This window comes from Mirounga leonina, unplaced genomic scaffold, assembly GCF_011800145.1.
Source record: "Mirounga leonina isolate KUSES-001 unplaced genomic scaffold, KU_Mleo_1.0 Mir_91, whole genome shotgun sequence".
Lineage (NCBI taxonomy): Eukaryota > Metazoa > Chordata > Mammalia > Carnivora > Phocidae > Mirounga > Mirounga leonina.
Genome location: NW_023270839.1, coordinates 25,302,699 through 25,328,184, shown reverse-complemented (window position 1 = coordinate 25,328,184; position 25,486 = coordinate 25,302,699). Strand labels below are relative to the sequence as shown.

The 25,486-nt window shown below is 36.0% G+C and overlaps 1 protein-coding gene across 4 annotated transcripts in view; it reads right to left on the bottom strand.

The window, feature by feature from the left end:
• GALK2 (galactokinase 2) overlaps positions 1-25,486 on the bottom strand; it is a 113,835-nt gene that overhangs the window by 82,463 nt on the left and 5,886 nt on the right. For 3 of the 4 annotated variants that reach the window (XM_034994673.1, XM_034994675.1, XM_034994676.1), the window contains exons 2-4: positions 13,446-13,534; positions 11,378-11,501; positions 2,040-2,130 (exon numbers count right to left, since the gene is read on the bottom strand). In XM_034994673.1, coding sequence (XP_034850564.1) covers positions 2,040-2,130; positions 11,378-11,501; positions 13,446-13,534 — 304 coding nt within the window. Of the gene's footprint in view, positions 1-2,039; positions 2,131-11,377; positions 11,502-13,445; positions 13,535-24,494; positions 24,667-25,486 lie in introns of those variants that run through there. The other variant, XM_034994674.1, reaches the window with a different exon arrangement.

The window sequence follows — 25,486 nt, the reverse complement described above, 5'->3', positions numbered from 1 at the left end:
TAGGATTAAAAATAAATTCAAGGCCACCTCCTCAAGAAAAAATACCATCATGTTTGCAAATTACTCAAACAGCTCAGGACCAAAGTACAAAATACTATTATATTACATAATTATGCATTTCATCATACATATTATTCTAGGGAGAAATTTCAATAAACTAGTTAGAATAACTAAAGTAACAACAAAACTCTGCAAATTAAAGGCTGTTTTTTTTCCTTAATTTTTTTGTCCTTTTTTCCTATGTTGGCAAAACTCACACACCACAAAAAAAGAGATTCTGTTGGATGTACTTCTCTTCTTGATTTCAAGTCATCTAAAAATTTCCTTTCCAGAAATACAAACAAATTTTAAATTGAAACACTGCTGCTGCCAATGCCCTTTCATACAGAACATCAGACAGCTTGTTTAAAAAAAAAAATCCTTGGAGAATGCTATATATTTAATCATAAACTGATCCACAGTGTATCTTGAATGTGAATCATACTTACAAACTTATCATGCAATGTTTAAATTAAAATGTACAACAGATTCAAAAACGTAAATGGATTTTGCCAAATTCTGTAATAGCTCTATCCCAAAAGGATAACATGTTCAATTTAATATAAACAGATTATCCTCTGATATTTTCTAGTATTTGAATTTGAAGTTTTCTAAACAGGATAACATTTAAATTACTTCTCTGCCAAAAATTCGCTGTACAAACCTACTTTTGCACATTAAGTTGTCAAACCAAAAAAGAAAGCTTTAAGACCTCAAATTCTCAAAAACAACACAAAGCAACAAGCAGTATTTAGGTCACTTTACCCATTTGCTATAAAAGGCATGTTGCTATAAGGAAGATCAAATTGCATTTGCCAGGCAAATCCTTCCAAATACTGTAATTCCCACTAATGCATATGATAAGCCAAATAACTTGAAGATTTAAAAGCTGCCAATACCTCTTCCCATAAGTTATTACCATGTGTCTTGATGAAAAAGAAAGAAAAATAAAAAAGAGAAAGAAAGAAAGAAGGAAGAAAAAAGGAAAAGAAGGAAGGAAGGAAAGAGAGAGGAAGGAAGGAAGGAAGGAAGGAAGGAAGGAAGGAAGGAAGGAAGGAAGGGAGGAAAAGAAAAGAAAAGAAAAGAAAAAAGAAAAGAAAAGAAAAGAAAAGAAAAAAGGTGAAGGAAGGGAGAGAAGAAATGAATGCAGGAACTCTAAGACCAGAACCACCATAATTCGAGTGCAGGACTACACATCAGAAATAAATGTGATGCTTTCCTTGAATGGATAGGTCACTGAGTCCTAGGCTACTTGTGACAAAGCTTCAGATAGGACCACCAGACAGTAAGGAACACAAGCTCTCTAAAACATGGATTTTAACAAATCAAACTGATTTAGCAAATCAATTTTCTTTTTGTCCTTATACTTTTTTTAATTTGGAGAAAAAGTAGAAATATTTCATTATCTTATTCTTGCCCATGACATTAGAGATGTTCCCGATAATTATTCAGTGTTTCTAAGGAAAATACTTATTCTAATAAACTTCACTACATCTTTTTTTTAACCCCATCTGAAGTGGTAATAACAATATTAGCTGTTTATTTATTGAATGCTTACTATGTGTCAAGCACTGTGTAATCCTTGTAACAACTCTTTGCTGGATAGGAAAGACATCATGATACAGATAACAAACCTGACAAAGAGGTTGAATTAACACAGCTAAGTAGAGCTCGGATTCAAACCTAGGGCTTCTGACCAAATCCTACTACAGTATATACCTACATATGATTAGAACAAATATATTACTAGACTGTATCCTTCAAAAGAAAATTTGAACAAAGATTTTAAAAAGAGAAAGATTTTCGTCAGATGCAACTGATTTATGAACAGCCACTACTGCCCCCTGTGAACACCACTAATATGCAAATTAGCAATATAGAATAGAAACATGAGTTAGCATTGAAATGTGACAAAAAATACATTGTAAATAAAATAAATCTTGATATATAATACACATTATAAGTTCAACAGCTAGTAGTTGATTTATAAACCGATTTACCTGAATTCCTTTAAATCCACATAGGAAATAGTTGTGCCACAGAGGCTTGGTTTTGTCAATCTGAATATTATTAGCACTAGTACTGAAGTCCCTGCAAAAACAAGACACCATTAATTTAAGTCTAGAGGCTGCAAAAACCCATGGCTGCAAAATCAATGGCTGACTGCTGCCATCTTGTGCCATGAGAGTGATACTGAAATTTCATTCTCCATTTATTTTCATCAATGTACTTCATAGTTTACCCAAAAACAACAAACATCCCCACATGCTAAAAGGTAAGGGAAGTTGTAGTGACCTTAACAATTAAACTACTTCCGACTGACCCTTTTTATTTCCTGAAACAGAGAGGAACCAATATATTTCAGCATAATCTACACTACTTTTTATTTCATAATGGTCCTTGTTAAGCTGATATAAACCACATAAATGCTTATCCTTGGGGTTTGCTGTTTGACATACCTCTAACTGTAACAGTACTCAAAGCCTTCTCTTCCCACACTCTTTGCCACCCATTCAATTTTACCATCTGCATGGTTTAAGAAGATGGAAAAAACAAAACAAATAATGATGATTCTAATGGATCATAACTCGTTGAATAAGATTCCATGAATCTATACTGATATAAATTAACAAACAAAAAAACTACCTAAATGAAGGAGAAGGAAAACCTCTTCCTTAGAGCAAAATGTCAAATAATAGAAGTAGAAATGATGGAAATCAAAAAATCACTATGTGGCAAACTCCATGATAACTGTTTCAGGAAAGAATCATCAATGGATACTAAAGTTAGGGAGTAAAAATTTGATAAGAAACAAAATATTTACATAGACTCAAAGTATTTCCCCATCAGATACTTACCGCAAAGGGAAAAAAATGGTAACTTTATGGCAAAGAAATCTGGCAGACATCACCTTAACCAAATGACCAAAATTAACAACACCAATAAAGGACATCATGTGTCTCCTTGATATCATGAACTGAGAACATATCAGTTGATGTGTGGGAATTCTTTGTATTATTTTTGTGAGTTCTTTGTAAGTCAAAAATTATCTCAAAATGAAAAATAGATAAATAGGTTTCTAAATCAGGCAAAGGGCAAAATGTGGAATTATGAGAAGACCTAAATATGAGAAAGGAGGAGGGGGTCAATTAAAAAGTGAGGAAATAAGCAACATTCCCCATATTGACTGAATGCTCTTCACATAGTTTACTAAATACCTATTATATGCCAGTCACTGTAGTAGGTGCCCTCCATGCATTATCTTAATTCAAAAACATGGACACAGTATGTCCTAAGAAAAATATTTAAGTATGCAAGGTATTCATAGGAATATAAAGGTAAAAGGCAAAGGGCTTATCTTTTCATAAGCTAGCTGAGTCAACATGAACACAAATTATGATCACACACTACTGTCACGTGATGGTGTATAATATGGAATGGGATATGAGACCAAGAGGGCATCATCTCTATAAACAGCATATTAGAGTGAAGAGGGGAGGTCTTCCCAGAGGCTCAGAGTGGTTTAGTGACTCTCCAAGCACACACACAGTATAACTCCAGCTCACAAGCATTTTACTGTCATCTACAGAATTTAAAATATATTGCTCACAGTCAACAAGAGGTCACAGAATTTGGAAAGCAGATAAAATTATGTTAGCAAAACTAATCAGATTCTGTTCCTAGCTAAAGCAAAGATCTTGAAAGTCACCACAAAGAAAAGAAAACCAGGAAGCAGTCAGGGGTGGTGGTATATTGAAAAAAGTAGAGGAGGAAATTTGTACAGATGCAGAAAGCTACATGAGAAATACCAAAGAAAACGCTGAAAAGTTCCAGTTCCTACAAATTAGAAATATAGCTTAAATACGTCATAGAAAAAACTTCCCTTTGATTAGTTATTTCATGTCTGTTCTTTCTAGCATCCCTGTCTTGCCTCTCTGTCCTACCATTTTCTAAGATTCAAAAACAGGCACACATTTTTCCACCAATTCCTAGATTGTATTACCCATCTGCTTTCTCCACTCTTGCATCCATGTTGCAGAATGCTAGGAAAAAAGTCCTGAAAATGAGCACTTATGACTTTTACATTGGTAATTTCCACCTATATATTTTATTCATTGATTCACTTGTTCTTCCAACAAACATTTGCCCAGTGTCTACCCTGTGTGTGCCAGGCACTGGGCTAGATCATTTACAATAACAATATCATTAAAAAATAAATAGAGAAAAGTTTGAGAAAAAATGTGCAAGACAGATATCTTACAACAACAAACTATTTCTGAGAAAAACTGAAGAAGACCTAAATAAATGGACAGATATACCATGTTCATGGATTGGAGGAGTAAATACTGTTAAGATGTCAGTTCTTCCCAAATTGATCTCTGCACTCAGTACAACCCCAATAAAAATCCCAGCATGCTCTTTCATAGAAGTTGAATAGCTGATTCTAAAATTAATAAGGAAATACAAAAGATCTAGAGTAGCCAAAATGAATTTGAAAAAGACAATCTTAGAGGTCTTACACAACCTGATTCCAGGACTTCTTATAAAGCTACAGTTTTCAATAGCAAACCACATTCACCAATACATTAAAAGGATATCCACAATAGCCAAACTATGGAAAGAGCTGAGATGTCCATCAATGGATGGATAAAGAAGATGTGGGGTGTGTGTGTGTGTGTGTGTGTGTGTGTGTGTGTGTACACAATAGAATATTACTCAGCCATCAGAAAGGATGAATATTTACCATTTACATCAACATGGATGGAACTGGAGGGTATTACGCTGAGCAAAATAAGTCAATCAGAGAAAGACAATTATCACAGTTTCACTCATATGTGGAATATAAGAAACACCACAGAGGATCATAGGGGAAGGGAGGGAAAACGGAATGGAAAGAAATCACAGAGGGAGACAAACCATGAGACTCTTAACTATAGGTAACAAACTGAGGATTGCTGGAGGGGAGTTTGGGGGGGGGGGGATAGGGTAATTGGGTGATGGGCATTAAGGGGGGCACGTGATGTTATGCACTGGGTGTTATATGAAACTGATGAATTGTTGAACTGTACATCTGAAACTAATGATGAACTATAGGTTGGCTAATTTAAATTAAAAAAAAAAAAAGGATCATTCACCACAATCAACAATAAATCAACAATAAATCCCCATAGGATTTATTCTGGGCATGCAGGATGGTTCAATACTTGCAAATCAACGTCATACACCACATCAACAAATCGAGGATAAAAATCATATGATCAACTCGAAAGATGTAGAAAAAAGCATTTGACAAAATTCAACATCTGTTCGTGATAACAACTCTCAACAAAGTGGGTTTGAGGGAACATACCTCAACATCATAAAGGCTATAAATGAAAAACCCACAGCTAACACCATACTCAATGGTGAAAAACTGAGAGCTCTTTAAGGTCAGGAACAAGACAAGGATGTCCACTATCCCCACTTTTATTCAACGTAGCACTGAAAGTCCTATCAGCAATCAGACAAGAAAAAAGAAATAAGAGGCATCTATATTGGTAAGGAAGAAGTTAAACTGTCACTATTTGCAGATAACATGATGCTATATATAGAAAACCCTAAAGACTCCATCAAAAAACTATTAGAAGTAATAAATGAATTCAATAAAGTTGCAGGATACAAAATTAATACCCAGAAATTGGTAACACTTCTATACACTAATAATGAAGTAGCAGAAAGAGAAAGTAAGAAAACAATTCCATTTACAATTGCACTGAAAAGAATAAAATACCTAGGAATAAACTTAACTAGGGAGGTGAAAGACCTATACTCTGAACTATAAACCACTGATGAAAGAAACTGAAGACAATACAAACATATGGAAAGATATCCTATCCTCATGGATTGGAGGAATTAATACTGATAAAATGTCCATACTACCCAAAGCAATCTATAAATTCAATGCAAACCCTATCAAAAAACCAAAAGCATTTTTCACAGAACTAGAACAAATAATCCTAAAATTTGTATGGAACCACAAAAGATCCCAAATACTCAAAGCGATCTTGAGAAAGAAAAACAAAGCTGGAGGTATCACAATTCCAGATTTCAAGATATACTACAAATCTGTAGTAATCAAAACAGTATGGTACTGGCATAAAGACAGACACATAGATCAATGGAATGGAGTAGAGAGCCCAGAATTAAACCCACACGTATATTGTCAATTAATCTATGACAAAGGAGGCAAGAACATACCATGCGGAAAAGACAGTGTCATCAATGAATGGTGCTGGGGAAACTGGATAATTACATGCAAAAGAATGAAACTAGAACACTTCTTTTTTTTTTTTTTTTTTAAGATTTTATTTATTTATTTGAGACAGAGAGAGTGAGAGAGAGAGAGCACATGAGAGGGGGGAGGGTCAGAGGGAGAAGCAGGCTCCCTGCCGAGCAGGGAGCCCGATGCAGGACTCGATCCAGGGACTCCAGGATCATGACCTGAGCCGAAAGCAGTCGCTTAACCAACTGAGCCACCCAGGCGCCCGAAACTAGAACACTTCTAACACCATGCACAAAAATAAACTCAAAATGGATTAAAAACCTAAATGTGAAATCTGAAACCATAAAATCCATAAGAGAACACAGGCAGTAATTTTTTTTACATCAGCGGTAGCAACATTTTTCTAGATAGGTCTCCTCAGGCAAGGGAAACAAAAACAAAAACAAACTATTGGGACTACATCAAAATAAACAGCTTTTGCACAACAAAGGAAACCATGAACAAAACAAAAAGGCAACCTACTGAATGGGGAAAGATATCTGCAAATGATATATCTGATAAAGGGTTAAAATCCAAAATATAGAAAGAAATTACAAAACTCAACACCAAAAAAACCCAAACAATCCAATTAAAAAATGGGGAGAGGATCTGAATAGACACATAGATGGCCAACAGACACATGAAAAGATGATCAACATCACTAATCATCAGGGAAATGCAAATCAAAACCACAATGGGGTATCACCTCACACCTATCAGAATGGCTAGAATCAAAAGGTCGGGATGTGGAGAAAAAGGAACCCTCATGCATTGTTGGTGGGAAAATAAATTGGTACAGCCACTGGGGAAAAGAGTATGGAAATTCCTCAAAAAATTAAACATAGAAACATCATACAATGCAAAAATTCCACTACTAGGTATTTACTCAAAGAAAATGAAAACACTAATTCAAAAAGATATATGCACCTTTATGTTTTATTGCAGCACTATTTACAATAGTCAAGATATGGAAGCGACCTAAGTGTCCAATGATAGATCAATGGATAAGGAAAATGTAGTATTTTTACAACAGAATATTACTCAGCCATAAAACAGATGAGATCTTGCCATTTGTGCAACATGGGTGGACATAGAAGGTATTATGATAAGTGAAATAAGTCAGACTGAGAAAGACAAAGACCATATGATTTCACTCATATGTGGGGTCTAAAAAATAAAACAAACGGAATAAACAAACAAAAAGCAGAATCAGATCTATAAATACAGAGAACAAACTGATGGTTACCAGAAGGAAGGGAGTGGGGGGATGGGCAAAATGGATGAAGGAGAGTGGGAGATATAGGTTTCCAGTTATGGAATGAATACGTCACTGGAATAAATGGCACAGCATAGGGTATATAGTCAATGATACTGTAATAGCATTGTATGGTGACAGATGGTAGCCACACTTGTGAGCATAACATAAGGTATAGAGAAATTGAATCACTATGTTGTACACCTAAAACTAATGTAACATTGTATATCAACTGTACTCAAATAAAAAAATTTAAAATTTAAAAAAAGCTATGGTTTTCAGATAGTGTGATACTGGCATAAAGATAAACAGATACATGGGGTGCCTGGGTGGCTCAGTCGGTTAAGTGTCTGACTCTTGATTTCAGCTCAGGTCATGATCGCAGGGTCATGACATTGAGCCTTGAGTGGAGCTTAGCACTCAGCAGTAAGTCGGCTTGAGATTCTCTGCCCCTCCTGCTGCTCATGCACGTGCTCTCGTTCTCTCTTTAATAAAGAAATAAATCTTATTTAAAAAGACAGACAAATAAAATACCTCAATAAACAGAACAGAGTCCAGAAATAGACCCATACATTTATTGCCACCTGCTTTTCAACAAAGTTTGTCAAGATAATTCAATGGGAAAAGATCTTTCCAACAAATGGTAGGAAACAATTGGATAGCTATGAGCAAAAAAAAATAAACCTCAACCCTTATTTCATGCACATATAAAAATTAATTCAAACGGGATCATAGACCTAAATGTAAGTGCTAAAATTACAAAATTTCTAGACGAAAACACTGGAAAAACTTTTAGTGCCTTGGGTTTGGCAAAGGTTTCTTAAAAAGTCAAAAACTATAAACCATAAGGGGTACCTGGGTGGCTCAAACAGTTAAGCATCTGCCTTCAGCTCAGGTCATGATCCCAGGGTCCAGGGATCAAGCTCCACTGAGGCTCCCTGCTGAGCAGGGAGCCTTCTCCCTCTCCTTTTACCCCTCCCCCTCCACTTGTGCTCTCTCTCTCACTCTCTCTATATCAAATAAATTAATTAAATCTTTTTAAAAAAACTAAAAACCATGAAAGAAATCAATAAATTGGACTTGATCAAAATTAAAAATTATTCTTCTTCAAAAGACATGATAAAAAAAAAAGAAAATCCAAGTCATAGACTGGATGAAAATATTTGCAAAACATTAATCTAACAAAGGACTTGTATCTACAACATAAAAGAAAATCTTATAGGTCAATAATAGATGAAAATCCTGCTTAAAAATGGGCAAAAGATTTGAACAGGCCCTTCAACAAAGAAGATATCTAGGTGACAAGTACATGAAAAGATGTTCAACATCTTAGAGAAATTAAAATAAAAAACCACAATGTGGTACTAGTACACATTTATGAGAGCGGCTAAAATTTAAAAAGACATGTTGGCAAAAACGTAGAGCAAACGGAACTCTCATTCACTGGTGGTAGGAATGAAAAATGGAACCAATACAACCATTATGGAAAATAGTCGGGAAAGTTCTTAAAAAGGTAAACCAGATAGTCCTAGATATTTACCCAAGAAAAATGAAATACATGTCCATACATAGATATGTCTATAAATATCCACGACACCATTATTCATAATAGCCAAAAGCTAGAAATGATTTAAATGCCCATCAATGGTGAGTAGATAAATTATAGTATCTCATGCAATGAATGCTATACTACATGTGGACAATTCATGCTGCATACTTCCTAGGAGTCCTGGTAGAATGAAGCCCCTTACCTACAGCAGGGGCTACCTACCTTAGTAATTCATCTCTGCTTCCCTAAATCATTCTCCATGTTGTTTCAGTACCACAGCTGGGGATCATATCCTAAATACTCTACCTTCATTCAAGTCTGTCTCAGTCTCTGCTTTTGTGAAAAAATGAAACTGAAACCATACATTCATGATGGTGTGAATGGTTAAGTGAATTTGAATAAATCAATATGATAAATTATTATGTAGCCAATTTAAAATTTTTACAAATAATGACACAAAATTGTGTTTGATGACAGATGTTGGCAAGGATGGAGAAAGGGGAACACTCCTACACTGTTGATGGGAATGCAAGCTGGTGCAGCCACTCTGGAAAACAGTATGGAGGTTCCTCAAAAAGTTGAAAATAGAGCTACCATACGACCCAGCAATTGCACTACTGGGTATTTACCCCAAAGATACAAATGTAGGGATCCGAAGGGGTATGTGCACCCCGATGTTTATAGCAGCAATGTCCACAAGAGCCAAACTATGGAAAGAGCCTAGATGTATATCAACAGATGAATGGATAAAGAAGATGTGGTATATATATACAATGGAATATTATGCAGCCATCAAAGAAATGAAATCTTGCCATTTGCAATGATGTGGATGAACTAGAGGGCATTACGCTAAGCGAAATAAATCAATCTGAGAAAGACAAGTATCATACGATCTCACTGATATGAGGAATTTGAGAAACAAGACAGAGGATCATAAGGGAAGGGAGGGAAAAAAGAAACAAGACAAAACCAGAGAGGGTGACAAACCGTAAGAGACTCTTAATCTCAGGAAACAAACAGAGTTGCTGGAGTGGTGGGGGGTGGGAGGGATGGGATGGCTGGGTGATGGACATTGGGGAGGGTATGTGCTACGGTGAGTGCTGTGAATTGTGTAAGACTGATGAATCACAGACCTGTACCCCTGAAACAAATAACACATTATATGTTAATATTTTTTAAATTTACTTAAAAAAAACACATGTTTTGACCACAAACAAAAAAAAAATGTGTTTGAGACAATGTAAAGTTTTCTTAAAAGGATTCAATATAGAAGTCAGAAATTTCTGTATTTTGCACAGCCTGGTATTGTGCCTTATTAAAGGCACACAGAAAATATATCCTGAATGAACAAACATTACTGCAGGCAAACTAGCCAATAAACAATAAGCCAAAAATAAAAGGTGCCAATCATATGCCCAAATCTCTTTTTGTAATTAGCAAATGAAGTCTATCATACTATACTATAAGCAAGTAGGACTCATCCCAGGAATGCAAAAACAGTTCAACATTAGAAAATCCATCAGTGTAATTCATATTTTTTAAACTGTTCTTCAAAATTGAAGACATTTAATAAAATTTAATTAACAGATTAATACATTTCTTTTAATCTTAGCAAACTAAGAATTCAAAAACAACAGGAAACAAAAAAGTATGTCCTTAACTTGATAAAGCATATGTACTAGAAACTGGTATCTATTATGCACCAGACTCGAAGTTTGACACTGAGCCTCACAGCACTGGAGAGTCTACAGTACCTGAAGGTACAGAGTTGACAATCTACTGGGGGAATACAGGCAAGTAAGCAAGTAATTGTAATACAGCATGATAAGATGTTATGACAAGAGAATTAGAGGATGCCCTAGTAAGATAAGAAAGGCACCGCCACTGACTTTGCTGAAGACAGCTACCTAAACAGATGATAAATACCTTCTGGGCAAGGACAGAGTTATTTTCATTTTTGTACAGCCCAGTATCTAAAATAATGTCAGACACATGGTAAGTCTTCAGGAAATGTTTCTTAAATGAATGAGCGCAAGAACAAAAAGGAACAAATATTAAAAAGCAGCCTTAGACTCTTTTGGAAGTCAGATACAGATTTTCAATAAATTCAGTGATTTATTACAAATTTGATTTCTTCTAAAGAGTTCATTTGGATAAGAATAGTCATACATATACACACATACACATACACACATACACACCATTACACACAGTAGCAATCCTAAATACTCACGGGTACAAGGGATTTGTGTTGGCTAGTTGAAGAGTTTGTGTTTTCACAGGTTCCACAGCTATTAACATATCTTGTTCTACAGCCATAGGAAGAACAGAGTATCCACAATAATCTATATGTTCTCCTAGAGAAAAAGAGAAAGAATTTTTAATATTGCTAGCATATGAAATAAGAGAAACTCAAGTAGGTTGACATACAGGAAGAACTTGACCACGAGCCAGCTTTTAGCAGAAAATAAAAATACTCTGCGCAGGAAATGATTCAGTTCTCTTATTCTCCCAGACATCTGAGCCAGAAACTTCTGCTAGAATAAGTATATTAATTAGTTTCTGTTAATTTTTAGATTTCTTTAAATCTTCACAAGTTTTTTTCTACTTTCTAATTCATAGTGATCATCTTCAAATATTTTGTTTTGTGACTAGTTATATGAAGTATCAAAAAAATATCTCCTTTCTCTGTTGCTCTTTCATATTATCTTCTTAAATATGAACAACTGAAGCCTTTAGCACACTCTGCCTTCTATTAACATTATGTGAATCTCACTCTCTTCCTTATTAAGCCAATGTGCCCACGAAGTTGAGGACTTTATTTATATTTGTGGCCTAACTAAATGCCTAACAAATTAGACTGGCATTGATAAAGTTATGCTGAGTGTGCTAGACATAGCTAGGATAAAGAAAAAGAATCTAGAAAGAAAAAATTTTAATCTGCACTATTTTATATGTAATAAGCAAATATGGGAAGCAAACTATTCCCTTCTATGCATTCTAATTCCTCTATGAATCATCAGCAGGAATTTTATTTCCTATTATACCATAATATTTTCTCCAAGTTGCTATTTAAACTCAAGGTTGCTATTCATAAGATTTAAATACAAAATAACAATTCAAGAAAGAAATAAGCACAATAAGCAAGCTCATTTATATTTCCCCAGGACAGGTTTTCACACCTGATTATTTCTATGGCCAACACTGCGCAACTAAGAAACACAAAATGAATGGAAGACAGCTCAGCTGCATAATTACAATTACGTTTTTAAATGATTATTATTCTACATACTATTACAGGTAGCAAGACTTTTCTTTCTATGTTGATGTGTCCTTTAAAATGAAATGATAAAGGGTTTTATGGATTGACAATGACAGATGGAGGAGCAGTTTTCAAAGCTGTCTTTCTCACCAACTTCCTTCAAAAAAGACACTAATATAAAACAGTGGTTCACGGGTAAAAAGTTATACAGTTATCTACATGAACCTGCATCAGTTTTTTTTCCTTGCCGGCTGTTAAAAAGAGTCAAAGTGGCCCTCTTCCGATGCCCTAGATACCAGCCTCTCTTGTCTTCTCAGGAAATCTGCTCCATCAGTTCCTCTCTTCTCAGTTATCTGTAATCTCTCTCTCCACTATCTTTACTCCATTCCCCCTCCCTCCGTCATTTAACCATGCTCAAACATCCCTTTTTTTTTTTTTTAATCCTCCATTATTTGCTTCAAAATAAAATAAGTTGCCTGAGTTGATAAAAATTGAAGCTAGATGTTGGGTAGATGGGACTTCATTATATTATTCCAACAATTTTTTTGTATGTTTACATTTTCCATTATAGAAAGTTTTCTTTTTAATTATCCCTTGACTCCTAGTTTTTCCTCAGTTCCCCATACCATTTCCTCTTGATAGAACCTACTCATTCTTCAGGTCACCACACTTTTAAAAGGGCTTCCCAGTATTCTTCTAATCCAATGAGTAAATGTAAAACCATCAAGATTATTCACCACAATCTAAAAACTTAACCTGCAGCACAAAAAAAATCTTCTCATCTTTATGAAAACAATATTAACAACCAGGTTTCAACAAATTTTTTAAATAAACGGACAAAATTAACATTAATCACATGGATTGGGAAAAATGAAAATATAGTGTTCCTTATGCAAAAGCTTAACTTGCTATAGTAGATACATGTAAAATACTCTATTTTTTCAGTTCTCTTGGTAAACGTTAAGAAAAAAAGTGTATTAATAAAAATTTAGATCTTACCAAAGGAGGAAAAAATTAAGAGAAGGAACTTTTACAATACCTATTATGTTGACTCTTCCTGGTGCTCGAACATAAAACTTGGGAATGGATCCAAACTTAGAGTTAAACATCTCCTTTAGCTTCAGCAATCTGAAAGCAAGAGTAGAATACTTCAGAATATCTGCAAATAACAGGGGCGCCTGGGTGGCTCAGTTGTTAAGTGTCTGCCATCGGCTCAGGTCATGATCCCAGAGTCCTGGGGTCGAGTCCCATGAGCCCCATGAGCCCCATGAGCCCCACATTGGGCTCCCTGCTCAGCGGAGAGCCTGCTTCTCCCTCTCCCACTCCCCCTGCTTGTGTTCCCTCTCTCACTGTCTCTCTGTCAAATAAATAAATAAAATCTTTAAAAAAAAAAAGAATATCTATATAACAGAAAAATCCATAAGATACACATACACAAACATATTTCATATACCTACCACCATTAATTATCTCTAAAAAGAAAAGCAAAATTTTTTTACTGACCTATTTCTTTGAAATCCTAGGATATGACAATACAGTAACTTCCTAGGTGACATAAGAGTATAGCTAAGCACACAAGAGTAAAAAAGACTAATGTACTCAACAGGAAAAACTATTTCTTTCAGTTATAAAGAATATAACTTTCTGTATAATTCTCAATGATATTCAGAGAAGACTCTCTTTATACCAAAAGAAATAGTATGCAGTAGTATTTCAGTTTCCTAGGCCTACCATAATAAAATACTATAAAGTGTGTGTTTTAAAATAATAGAAATTCTCACCGTTCTAGAGGCTAGAAGTCCAAAATCAGAGTGTTGGTAGGGCCATGCACCTCTGAGACCTGGAGGGGAGAATCCCTCCTTGCCTCTTTTTAGTTTTGGGTGGTAGCCATCAGTCCTTGGCATTCCTTGGATTACCACTGCATCAATCCAAATTTTGCCTCTGTCACCACATACAATTCTCCCCATGTGTCTCTGTGTCTCTGTTTTTCCTTCTTATAAGGACACCAGTCTTATCAGATTAGAGCCCACCATCATTAGTGATGACTCATCTTAACTTGATTACATAAGTACATAAAGAGGCTGGTCCAAATAAGGTCACATTCTGAGGTTCCAGGTGGACATGAATGGTGTGCGCGTGGGGAGGCACTATTCAACCCAGTACAGGTAGTCAAATGAAAACTAGAGTGGATATCGGGAGACCACAGTTCTAATTTCAATGGGGCAAATCATTTTCCCTTAGCCTCTCTTCTGTGAAATTAGAGAATTTGACTAGATATTCCTTATAGACCCCTTCTAGGTCCAAAATTCTTAAAATAGATTTAATAATTTTATACTGTTAAATCATCTCAAGGCACTTCTATGAATACCCCCCCCCCCCACTTTATAGTCCCACATCATAGTGTATCTGAGTAATAACACCAGGACAATAAGTATCTTTTAAAGCCTACTATATTCAAGACACTCATCTTAAAGATTAATTCATTATAAGAAACAGAAAATCACACCAAAAACAACTCAAGGAAAAAAGGAAATTTATTATAATGATAGAAAGATACGTTGAATATCTTTGGAAGTTTTTCAAGATGGTCTCCTAAGAATTGGACAGTCATCAGAAACTGTTTATATTAGTGTCTTTGGTTCTCTTTTCATGTCTCATTCTGTCATTCCCCCCAAAGACACCATCTCTACTTCTCTTTGCTCAATGCTGTTCACATTTCAGTTGCCTCTGTGAGCATCTTGGTTTCTGTTCCTCCATACCTTCAGCTTTCATGACACTCTGGCCTCAACTCTACAAGATTTAATAGCTCCAATGTCCCATACTATCTGATTAAGTCTCTGTGTCCATTAATTCCAATTCTCAAAAAAAGATAATCTGGGTGGCAGAGTTTAGGAAACAATAAGAAAACAGAGGTAGTAATCCTGATATCAGAAATCGTAGAATGTGTGCCAAAGAGCATACAAGGAAAATTCTTAATGCTGAGGGCTGCAATTCAAAATGAAGGTAATAGTTTAAGAAATGCCCCAAATGAAACTACAACCACTTTTATAAGGCAAAAACTATAGGCAATGTAAGGAAATACATAGGAATACACTAACAATGAGAGACTGTAAGATACCTTTCTCAGTAAAAAACAGATCATGTGGACAAAAGGAAGAAAAGAAAGACTCAACAAAATTGATAAAGTAGATTATGGATATGTACATATATTTAACATCATACTCTGTTAATGGGAAATATAACTTAAGAACGCATGGAATATTCACAAATATTGATCATATATTAAATCATAAAGAACACATCTGTAAAGTTATATATATAAAAAAGATAAAAAAAGTGATAAAGCAAATATGGTAAAATGTTACCAGTTGAAGAATCTGGGATAAGAGTATACAGTAATTTTTTTTATGATATTTGACTTTTATGTAAGTGTGAAGTTATTTCAAAATAACCAAAAAATTTTAAGGGGTGCCTGGGTGGCTCAGTTGGTTAAGCGTATGACTCTTGATCTCAGCTCAGGTCTTGATCTCAGGGTCATTGAGTTCAAGCCCCTTGTCGGTCTCCATGCCCAGCATGGAGCCTACTTAAAAAAAAAAAAAAAAAAAAGAGTGTGCTTGTTTGTTTGTTTGTTTTTAAAGAAGCATTTATTGGTGCTTTACTAAGTACTCTACTTAGAAAGTAAATTAATAATAGCCCTTGGCCTCTAGGAAAAATTTGGCAGAAAAAAAGATAGTTAAGCTAAAAAGTACAATACAGAGAGACAACAGAGTGATAAGCCAGACAAATACAGTCCTTTGGGAGCACAGAGAAAAGATATTTCATCCTTACTGTAGGAAAATGTGGGTGGTAAGATAAATCCAGAAGGGGGAAGGTTAAGTTAGAGAAGGCTCCCCCAAGAGACGATAGTCAAAATGAATTTTAAAGGATGATGTCAGACAAGTGGGATGGGGTGATGCATTCCAGGCAAATGGAATGAAAAGGCCCAGCATGCTGCATTCAGAAAATTATAAGTAGGGTTTAAATACATCAGAGGAGGAGGCTGGTGGTAATCAAGCCCCAGATCTTAAAGGGCCTGGTGTGCCATGTTGAGGAACCTGGCTTTTAACCCATAGGCAATGGATGTGAACACACGTTTATGGATGGAGTGATATTAGTCAATTTCACACTTGAAAAAGCTCACTGAGAAGTGTATGAAAGATGGGTTGTAGGAAGACAAAGCAAAAACAAAGAAATCCAATAGGTGGCCATTTGTAGCCAACCTAGAGAGAAAGGCTAAGGGTAGATTAGTGATGCGGATAGAAAAGGGTGAAAATTAAATTAAGGTGATATTTAAAAAGTCAAATCCATAGGAATTAGTGACCAATTAGAAGTGAGAAAAATTGAGAAAGAAGGAGAAGCATATAACTCCTAGTTTTCTGGCTTCCATAACTCCACTAGCCTCAATAGAGGCTCATGTTGTTTCTGCTTGTGAAAATCATATGAAGACACAATTCAAGGTCTGCTGAATTTGAATCCTTATTAATTTGCTTTTATAAGCACTGCAAACACAAATAAGGTGAAGTGCTAACAGCAGAGTTAGAATGAGCCTCCTAAAATGTGTGTTAATGAAATGATTTGGGGGTTCTCAAATGTGCCACTTTCCCAGACTACCTCAGGAAGGCAGTCTGTCCATGCTTTTTTGTAAGTGCTCAGCACTGCAGGCTTACAATTCAACATTCCTCCCTTTGAAATTCAAATGCATGGAGGCTATAAAAGGAAACAAGAAAGGTATTTCTCTCTAGGAATAGAAAGAACTGAAGTGTACAGTGTTTTTCTGAACTTCATACCTAATCCTCTAATAATGAAGTAGTATGGCTGTAATTGGGGGAGTAGCTATACTTCACAGCTCTGGGTGTCACCAGCAAGACTCCATCTCTTAAAATGTAGTCATTTAATGTACCCCCAAGAGTACAATGAGCATTTTCAATATGAAAATAATAGCTCCTAATCACAGACCTGTACCCCTGAAACAAATAATACATTATATGTTAATTTAAAAAATAGCAGGATACAAAACAAAAGATCTAGTGAAATTAAGGAAACAATTCCATTTACAATAGCATTAAAAAGAACAAAATAGAAAATAGTTTGGTGTTTCCTCAAAAGGTTAAACATTGAATTTACATGACCCAACATTTCCACTTCTACGTATATGCCCCAAAGAACTGAAATCAAGGACTCAAACAGATACTCAAGAATGTTCATAGCAGCATTACTCACAATAGTCAAAAGGTGGAAACAAGCCAAGCATGCAGCAACAGATGAATGAATAAACAAAATGTAGTGTGTGTGTGTGTGTGCGTGTGTGTATGTATGAATATTTTATTGATCCATAGAAAAGAATCAAGGTCTGATACATGCTTCTACATGGATGAACCTTAAAAACATTATGCTAAGTGAAATAAACCAGACACAAAAGGACAAATATTGTATGATTTCACTTACAGCAGTTTTAGTAACATAACTTGAAAAAAAAATTATGACTGCAGTAAATGAAGTGGATTTTAGTCTAAGGATTGATTCTCAGAGAACACTAGGGTGACCATATATATGGCTAACTGCAGAGATGAAGGAATTAACATTTCAGGAGACAAGACATGTATCTTTAGTTTGCCATTGTGACCTTAGGCAAGTCTCCTATCCTGTCTGTGCTTTTGTTTTCTCTTCAGTATCAGGATACCTAGTCATGGCATTACAGAAAATATTAATTTTTACTACTAATTTAAGAATAATTGTTAATATGTATTTTCATGGTGAAGGGGATCAGAATAATGTCATTCCAAAATATGCCATTTGACATAGGATTATTTTGCGGTGAAGGCAATCAAGAAACAGCAGACACAGGAGGAGCTCTCTACCCTCCGACTGTCTGCCTAAAAGCCAGGCATACATTTTCCCTTCCCTTTGTGAAGGTGTCTCTCCACCCCTCTCCCACACCAAGAGATGATTCATCACTAGAGACCTCACTGACTGGAGTCTGCATAAACAAAACTTACTAAAATAACCCTTACCTTCCATTAGTTTCCCCCGTATAGTCATGTTCCCACTACTCACCACCCCTAGAAGCCCAAACCACTTTCCTTTGTCTAGTCATTTCTCACAATCTATCATCCTTCATTAAAATGGCATTAAGTTCCCAGACCAAACCACTTCTTAGGGTTTTACTGCTTTTCTGTGAAGCCCCCTTGTGCATGTGAAATAAACTTTTTCTTCTGTTAATCCATCTTTCGCCAGTTTAACCTTGAGGGTCCAAGCTACTAAATCTAAGAGGATAGAGAAAAAGTCTTTTCTCCCTTATAACAGTAATTTATGTGAGTTCTATGCCTCACTTTCCTCAACTACAAATTGAGGATAATAACGGAACTCACTGGAAAGATTTGTTTTGAGGGTTTTATAAGCATGCAATAATTAGTCATTATTATAACTGTTATTTTGAAAATTTAATAAATGTTAAAAATAGCATTTCAAAGTATAGATAATTTTCATTGAGGGAGGGGGGAAATTTTAATCCTACTTTGATCCTTCCATCAAAATAAATTTCTCCTAATCAGAAATTCAAATGTAAAAGTGAAACAATAATTATATTAGAGATCTTGGAAAATAAAATCATGACGGTGACAATAAAAATAGTAGATGGCCTGAATAATAGAAGAATTGAATAACAAATTAGTGAGCAAGATAAAGCTGAGGGAAAGTAGATATTAAGGCCAAGATTACAATTATTTAGAATATAACGAAAATGAGGGATTTATATATCAAAACTTATAAGATACAACCATAGTGACACTCAGAAAACACTTTCTAACCTTCAACGAATATAAAAAAAAACAAAAATAATGAAAAAAAATGAAGTATGCATATAGCACAAGAAGCTAGAAAAAGAGAAATTAGAAGAAATAAATTAAAAGATAAAAGTAGAATTTACTGAACTGGGGGAAAATAGCAGACACGGTCAAAAAAATTACAAACTGGTTCTTTCATAAAAACAATAACATAGAAAAAATTTGAGTGTCATGTAAAATCAATATGAGAAATAAGAGATGACTACAGATTCATAAAGATTTTTAAAATTTTTAATATAGACAAAGGAGTGATTTTTCTAAGAAAATATAAAATTCTAAAAATCGACAGAAGAGAAACAGAAAAGGTAGATATAATCTCCTTAACAAGGCTCAGAAAATGTTATGAGTTAGTTCTGACAGACCTTAAAGAAAGATGATCCTTTGCTTTTATAAATGTTCTAACAGTACAAGCTGTAGAAAGCCTTTCTGATGTGGGAAACAGAGGCAAAAGAGAAATTAAATTTCCTTACTCCTTACAGCCCATTGACAAGTCCTTGAAACAGGCAGAGTGACATTCCTCTAGGGACTCAGCTGCCTCGATGTTGACACTTTGCTAAGGGCAAAAGGCAATCCTAGCCTGACCCCCCAGGATCCTATAAGCCACTTTAATATATAAAAATTCCTTTGGAAATTTCCTTTATCTCTAAATCCCCCAAGATATTTGTTAGCAATCATCCCCCAAGCTTATGACCCACTGATCTACATCTGAAGGGTCTCATGACTAAGGTTTTATTGGACAGTAATAAATGACCTTTTCCTAACAATAACTAGCCCCCTCAAGATCCTGGAAACCTTGCTTCCAAAATTCCTTAGAGACTTACACTATCCCTACCGACTTCCCAACTTGAAGGTATATAATCGCCACCCCTCACAACCCCAATGCAGCTCTTTCTGGCCATGGGTCCTGCCCCTGTGCTTTAATAAAACCACCTTTTTGCACCAAAGATGTCTCAAGAATTCTTTCTTGGCCATCGGCTTTGAACCCTAACATCTTTCCTATATCACTTTCCATCTCATTTTAGGAGGCCAGAATAACCCAGATGCTAAAACAACAACAGCCCCCAAAAGCAAAATATAGGCTATTATCACTTGTGAAAAGAGAAAAACTAAATAAAATATTGGTAATTTTAATCCAACACACATTATTTAATATTTGTGATCAAACAGAGTTTATTCCAGGAATATAAAGATAGTACCAGGAAATCTCTTCATTAAATGCACTATTCCAACAGAATAAAAGGGGAAAACTATAATTCCATGATCCTCTCAAAATATGCAAAAAAAAAAAAAAAACATTCAATAACCATGACTAATTTTTTAAATAAAATTTAAAATAATAAAAAAAAAGCCATGGACATGCTAGAAAAGAAAGAAATGTCCTAAATTTAATAAAGGCTATTTATCATAAAATAGTAAACATCTTAAATGATGAGAAAATACTAGTAGCTTCCCCACTGAAATCAGAATAAGGACAAGGATGATATCATTCAACACTGTGCTATAATGAATAAAGTACAAAATGTCTACACAACAAAAGACATCATCAAGTTAAAGGCAAAGTGTTATACTGGGAACAATATATAATATATACAAAACAACAAATGGTTTATATCCAAAATTACGTCCATTCATACAAAAAACACATACATACATAAAGAGTTCCTAAAAACTAACAAGAAATAGACAATCTAATACATCTTTTTTTTTTTGCAGAGCCATTTGGCAGGAACTATCAAAATTTTAAATATTTATTAATTTTGACCCTGATTCCACTTCCATCAATGAGCTTAAAGAAATATCATCAAAAATGCTCAAAGATACATGTACAAAGATGTTTATTGAAGCACTGTTTATGAGAGTGAAAAATTTAGAAACTTAAATGTACGGTGTAGTTGAGTGGTTAAATAAATAATGGTATTCATACTATGAAATACTCTCAGCCCTAAAAAACAATGATATAAATCTGTATGGACTGATATGCCAGGATCTCTGAGAAATACTGTTAAACGAAAAAAAGTAATTAACAGAAAAATAAATATGATTTCACTTTCATGACTATAATACCATTTTTATAAAAATGGTAATAATGATATACTTTGATCCTTCCATCAAAATAAAGGGTGGAGAGACACCTTAACAAAGGGAAGGGAAAAATGTATGCCCTGCTTTTAGGCAGACAGACGGAGGGTAGAGAGCTCCTCCTATGTCTGCTGTTCTTGATTGCCTTCACCGCAAAATAATCCTATGTCAAATGGCATATAAAGATATAAAGATACAATGATACTATAAAGATAAAATAGTATAACAAGAATGTGAACCAAATAGATAACTTCTAAGAAGGGAGTAAGAATTGGCAGCATAAGATAGCAATCAGAGACTATAGTGAGGAAAGGAAATGTGGAATTCTCAAGCTTTAATGAATATATTTTTAAGTAATCCAAATCTTTCATATTAAGAATGCAATTCATGCAGCATCATTATTCATAGAGCCAAAAGGTGGAAACAACCCAAATGTCCATCAACCAGTGAACAGATAAACAAAATGCAGCATATCAGACAATGGAATACTATTCAAGCATAAAAAGGAATGACATACTGCTAACTTGTTACAACATAGATGAACCTTGAAGACATTACATTAAGTGAAAGAAGCCAGTCACAAAAAACCACATATTATATGATACCACTTATTTGAAATGTCCAGAATAAGGAAATCTATAGAGACAGAAAGTACATTAGTGGTTGCTTAGGGCGGGGTAGGGGAGGGTGGGGTGGGAGTGGTGGTGATAGTTTAAAGGATACAGAGTTCTTTGGGGGATGATGAAAATGTTCTGACTTTGACTCTGGCAATGGCTGTACAATCCTGTGAATATACTAAAAAACCACTTAATTGTAAACTTTAAACAGGTGAACTGTATGGTATGTGAATTATATATCAATAAAGCTGTTACCAAAAACCAATAATCCAACAATTTAAAGGTTCATTCCAAAGAGAAGACACACCTCTCCTAAGAATGCAAAGAAAACTAGAACAGTGGAATTTGAAGTAGTCTTAATGGTACAGGGAGATTGAAATGCAGGAAAAAAAAAAATAGAGCTTCTATTTCTATTTGACATTTATGTAAAAAGAAGAAAAAAGAAATTAAGTTTGCTGAAATGTTTAATGCAATTGACTAGTGCCTTTACTCAGATGATCATGTGCCCTGTGAAGTCGAAGAGGCATTTTAAAGAAACAGTAGGAATTCCAAAGAAGACAGTCTGGCCGTGGGGCCCTTATGCATTATTTTTCCCTTCAGCATATTGCAACATATGACCAATTAGGTGGGCTTACAGATATACTATTTAGATTTAACTGAACTCATCCCTGCTAAAATGAGTAAGTGGCTAAAACATTGCTTGAAACTTATTACTGTATTTCACGCACAAGTGAAAAACAAGAAAATGGCAGGGCGCCTGGGCGGCTTAGTCGGTTAAGCACCTGCCTTCGGCTCAGGTCATGATCCCAGGGTCCTGGGATCGAGTCCCACATGGGGCTCCCTGCTCAGCGGGGAGCCTGCTTCTCCCTCTCCCTCTGCCTGCCACTCCCCCTGCTTGTGCTCTTCTCTCTCTCTGACAAATAAATAAATAAAATCTTAAAAAAAAAAAAAAGAAGAAGAAAATGGCGGAGCACAATTATCTGACCACTATTATGATCTCTTCTGCGGCTAACACAGAATGATAAATAAAAATAAATATCTGTTGCATGAATGAATATTGGGAAATTCATAAAAGGCGAGAAACAACTCTAAGGAAATCTAGTAAGCAATTCTTCACTTTTAGTACCTGTTACCACTATGCCCCTTCCCCCACACACAGTAATTATAGAAATATTAAGCATTATGATTAAATCATAACAAATAGAAACACAAGAAATTTATACATGGATATGTTTTATGTAAACAAACTAAACTCCAAGTGGCCAGATTATTTTCACATAACGAATTCCTCATGAATTTTATTTGAAGCATGTCTTTCACAATGTGTCCTAATTCATTCAAGTATTTAAGGGCAACAGTACCTCCCAAGGACCTCCAGAGAATATACTGATATCCAGAGACATACACAAGTAGTCTAAACCCTGCTTGTCTCCATATCCAAAAACCATGTTTCTTCCAGGTAACTAAAGACCCATTGTTTGATTTCTTAAGGGTGAAAAAAGCATTTGCAAGTTTTAGTAAGTTATAATATTATCAACTGTCACATGACTATGAAAAACCAGGAAGTGGGGAGAGCTTAAAGACTTAACGTTAGAGAAAAAAATTAACAGAGAAAAAGTAAAAATTAGAAACAGCAAAGCGGGGGGGGGGGGCGCCGGGGTGGCTCAGTCGTTAGGCGTCTGCCTTCGGCCGGGGTCATGGTCTCAGGGCTCTGGGATCGAGCCCTGCATCGGGCTCCCTGCTCCGCGGGAAGCCTGCTTCTCCCTCTCCCACTCCCCCTGCTTGTGTTCCCTCTCTCGCTGTGTCTGTCAAATAAATAAATAAAATCTTTAAAAAAAGAAAAAGAAACAGCAAAGGGGGAGAGAAATCAACCTTAGAAAAGCTGCCCCGCTAATACGTAGCAGGTTAGAGACTTCATTCTATGAGATTTCCCTATGTCAGAACTAAGTATTTCTACAAAGTACCTGCAAGATACCCTCAAATGAAAAGATCCTCCACTGGGTATCACTAAAGTTATTCTATAGCTAGGTACTGGCAGCAGATTAATTCCCTAAGTGACAATGCATAGATTTTATGGTTTGTTTAAAGGGATGCAGAGACCAAGGGGGTTTTGTTTGGATTTTGGCGTGCTTGTTTTCAGTGAGTATTTTAGAAAGGGGACTTTAAAAAGCACTATCAGCTGGCGGGCAAGGCGAAGAAAAAAGGAGTTCAAAGTTAATTTGGGCACTTCTGCTAAAGCCCAGCAGAAAGTGTACCACCTTCAGCACCAAAGGGAAAAGAAGGATCTTCACGGATGAAGAAAAACACTCAACCCTTGGTAAGAATCAAGGTGTAAAGTGTTTGTGGCGTGGTCTTTCTCGCAAGCCCAGTCATTCGGCCTTATAAAATCCCAAGGATTCTGTCCACTCCCGGGAGCAAAAGAAGCACCCAGCGAAGAGCCAGAAATCCAGGACACTATCTGCACCTAGCCTACCCAGGCGATCCCAAAGCGCGGCATCTCCTCTCCCCCACCTGGGATGTTCTGCCACTTGGACTCGACGCATGGCAGGGCCCTCCGTAGCCATATTTCGCTAGATCCTTCTTTCCTCCGCAGTTCCAACCGGCGAAACAGAGCGCCCAAGGTAATCACGAGACATCTGCCGCAGGAGCCTTTTCTTCCGGGCGGCAGCGGCCCTCACCCTGCGGATATCCTGCCGATTTGCTGAGGCGGCTGCTTCCAGTCGGCCCCGCCTACGGCCCCTCCTCCCCGGGTTCCAGGGCCTGGTGCCCTCCCAGCAGCTGTCAGGTACAGCCACCGTACTGCTCGGAGCGCCGAGCACTGGGACCTGGGACTCGCTGGGGCCCCTGCGCTGAGCGCGAGCGAAGCACCTGAGGAAGTTTATTTTCTGCGCCCTGGGGCATAAATCTGGGAACAATTATAACCTGGCGCCTCAGGTTGCTTTTTTTTCCTTTCCTTTTTTTTTTTTTTAGTTAGGGTGTTTCTTGTTTTCTTTCGTGACCAGCAGCTACACCCTCAAATAACACTAAATTGTTTAGTTATTGCTTTAAGGCAGTATAAAATTGATGCAGCATTTGATTTAAACATATCTGCTTATTTCCAGAATGGAGGCATCACTGGGCCTTCCCAGAACACAATTAATAGTGAAAAGAAAATACATGTCTTTCAAACTGCAAGAACTCTTCGCATCCAGTTCAATCCCTTCATTTTACAGCTACCTAGAGAAATCCCATTTGGGATTACGAAAAAAGCACATCATTCTAGTATACTTGTTGTCTTTCCTTCATAGTTCTGATGAGTTCTGCACATTTCTTTTCTTTCATATTGTCTGTCTCACCATCTCCACCATCGCTACCACTACAAAGTAAGCAAGTTGAGGGTAGGAACTGTGTATCTAGGCAGCATCTGGCAGATTCTTAATAGGTAAGATGAACTGAATGAACAAATGAAAGGTGAAGTGACTTCCTAAGGTCACACCGTTAACTGGTAGTAAAACTTGAATTGT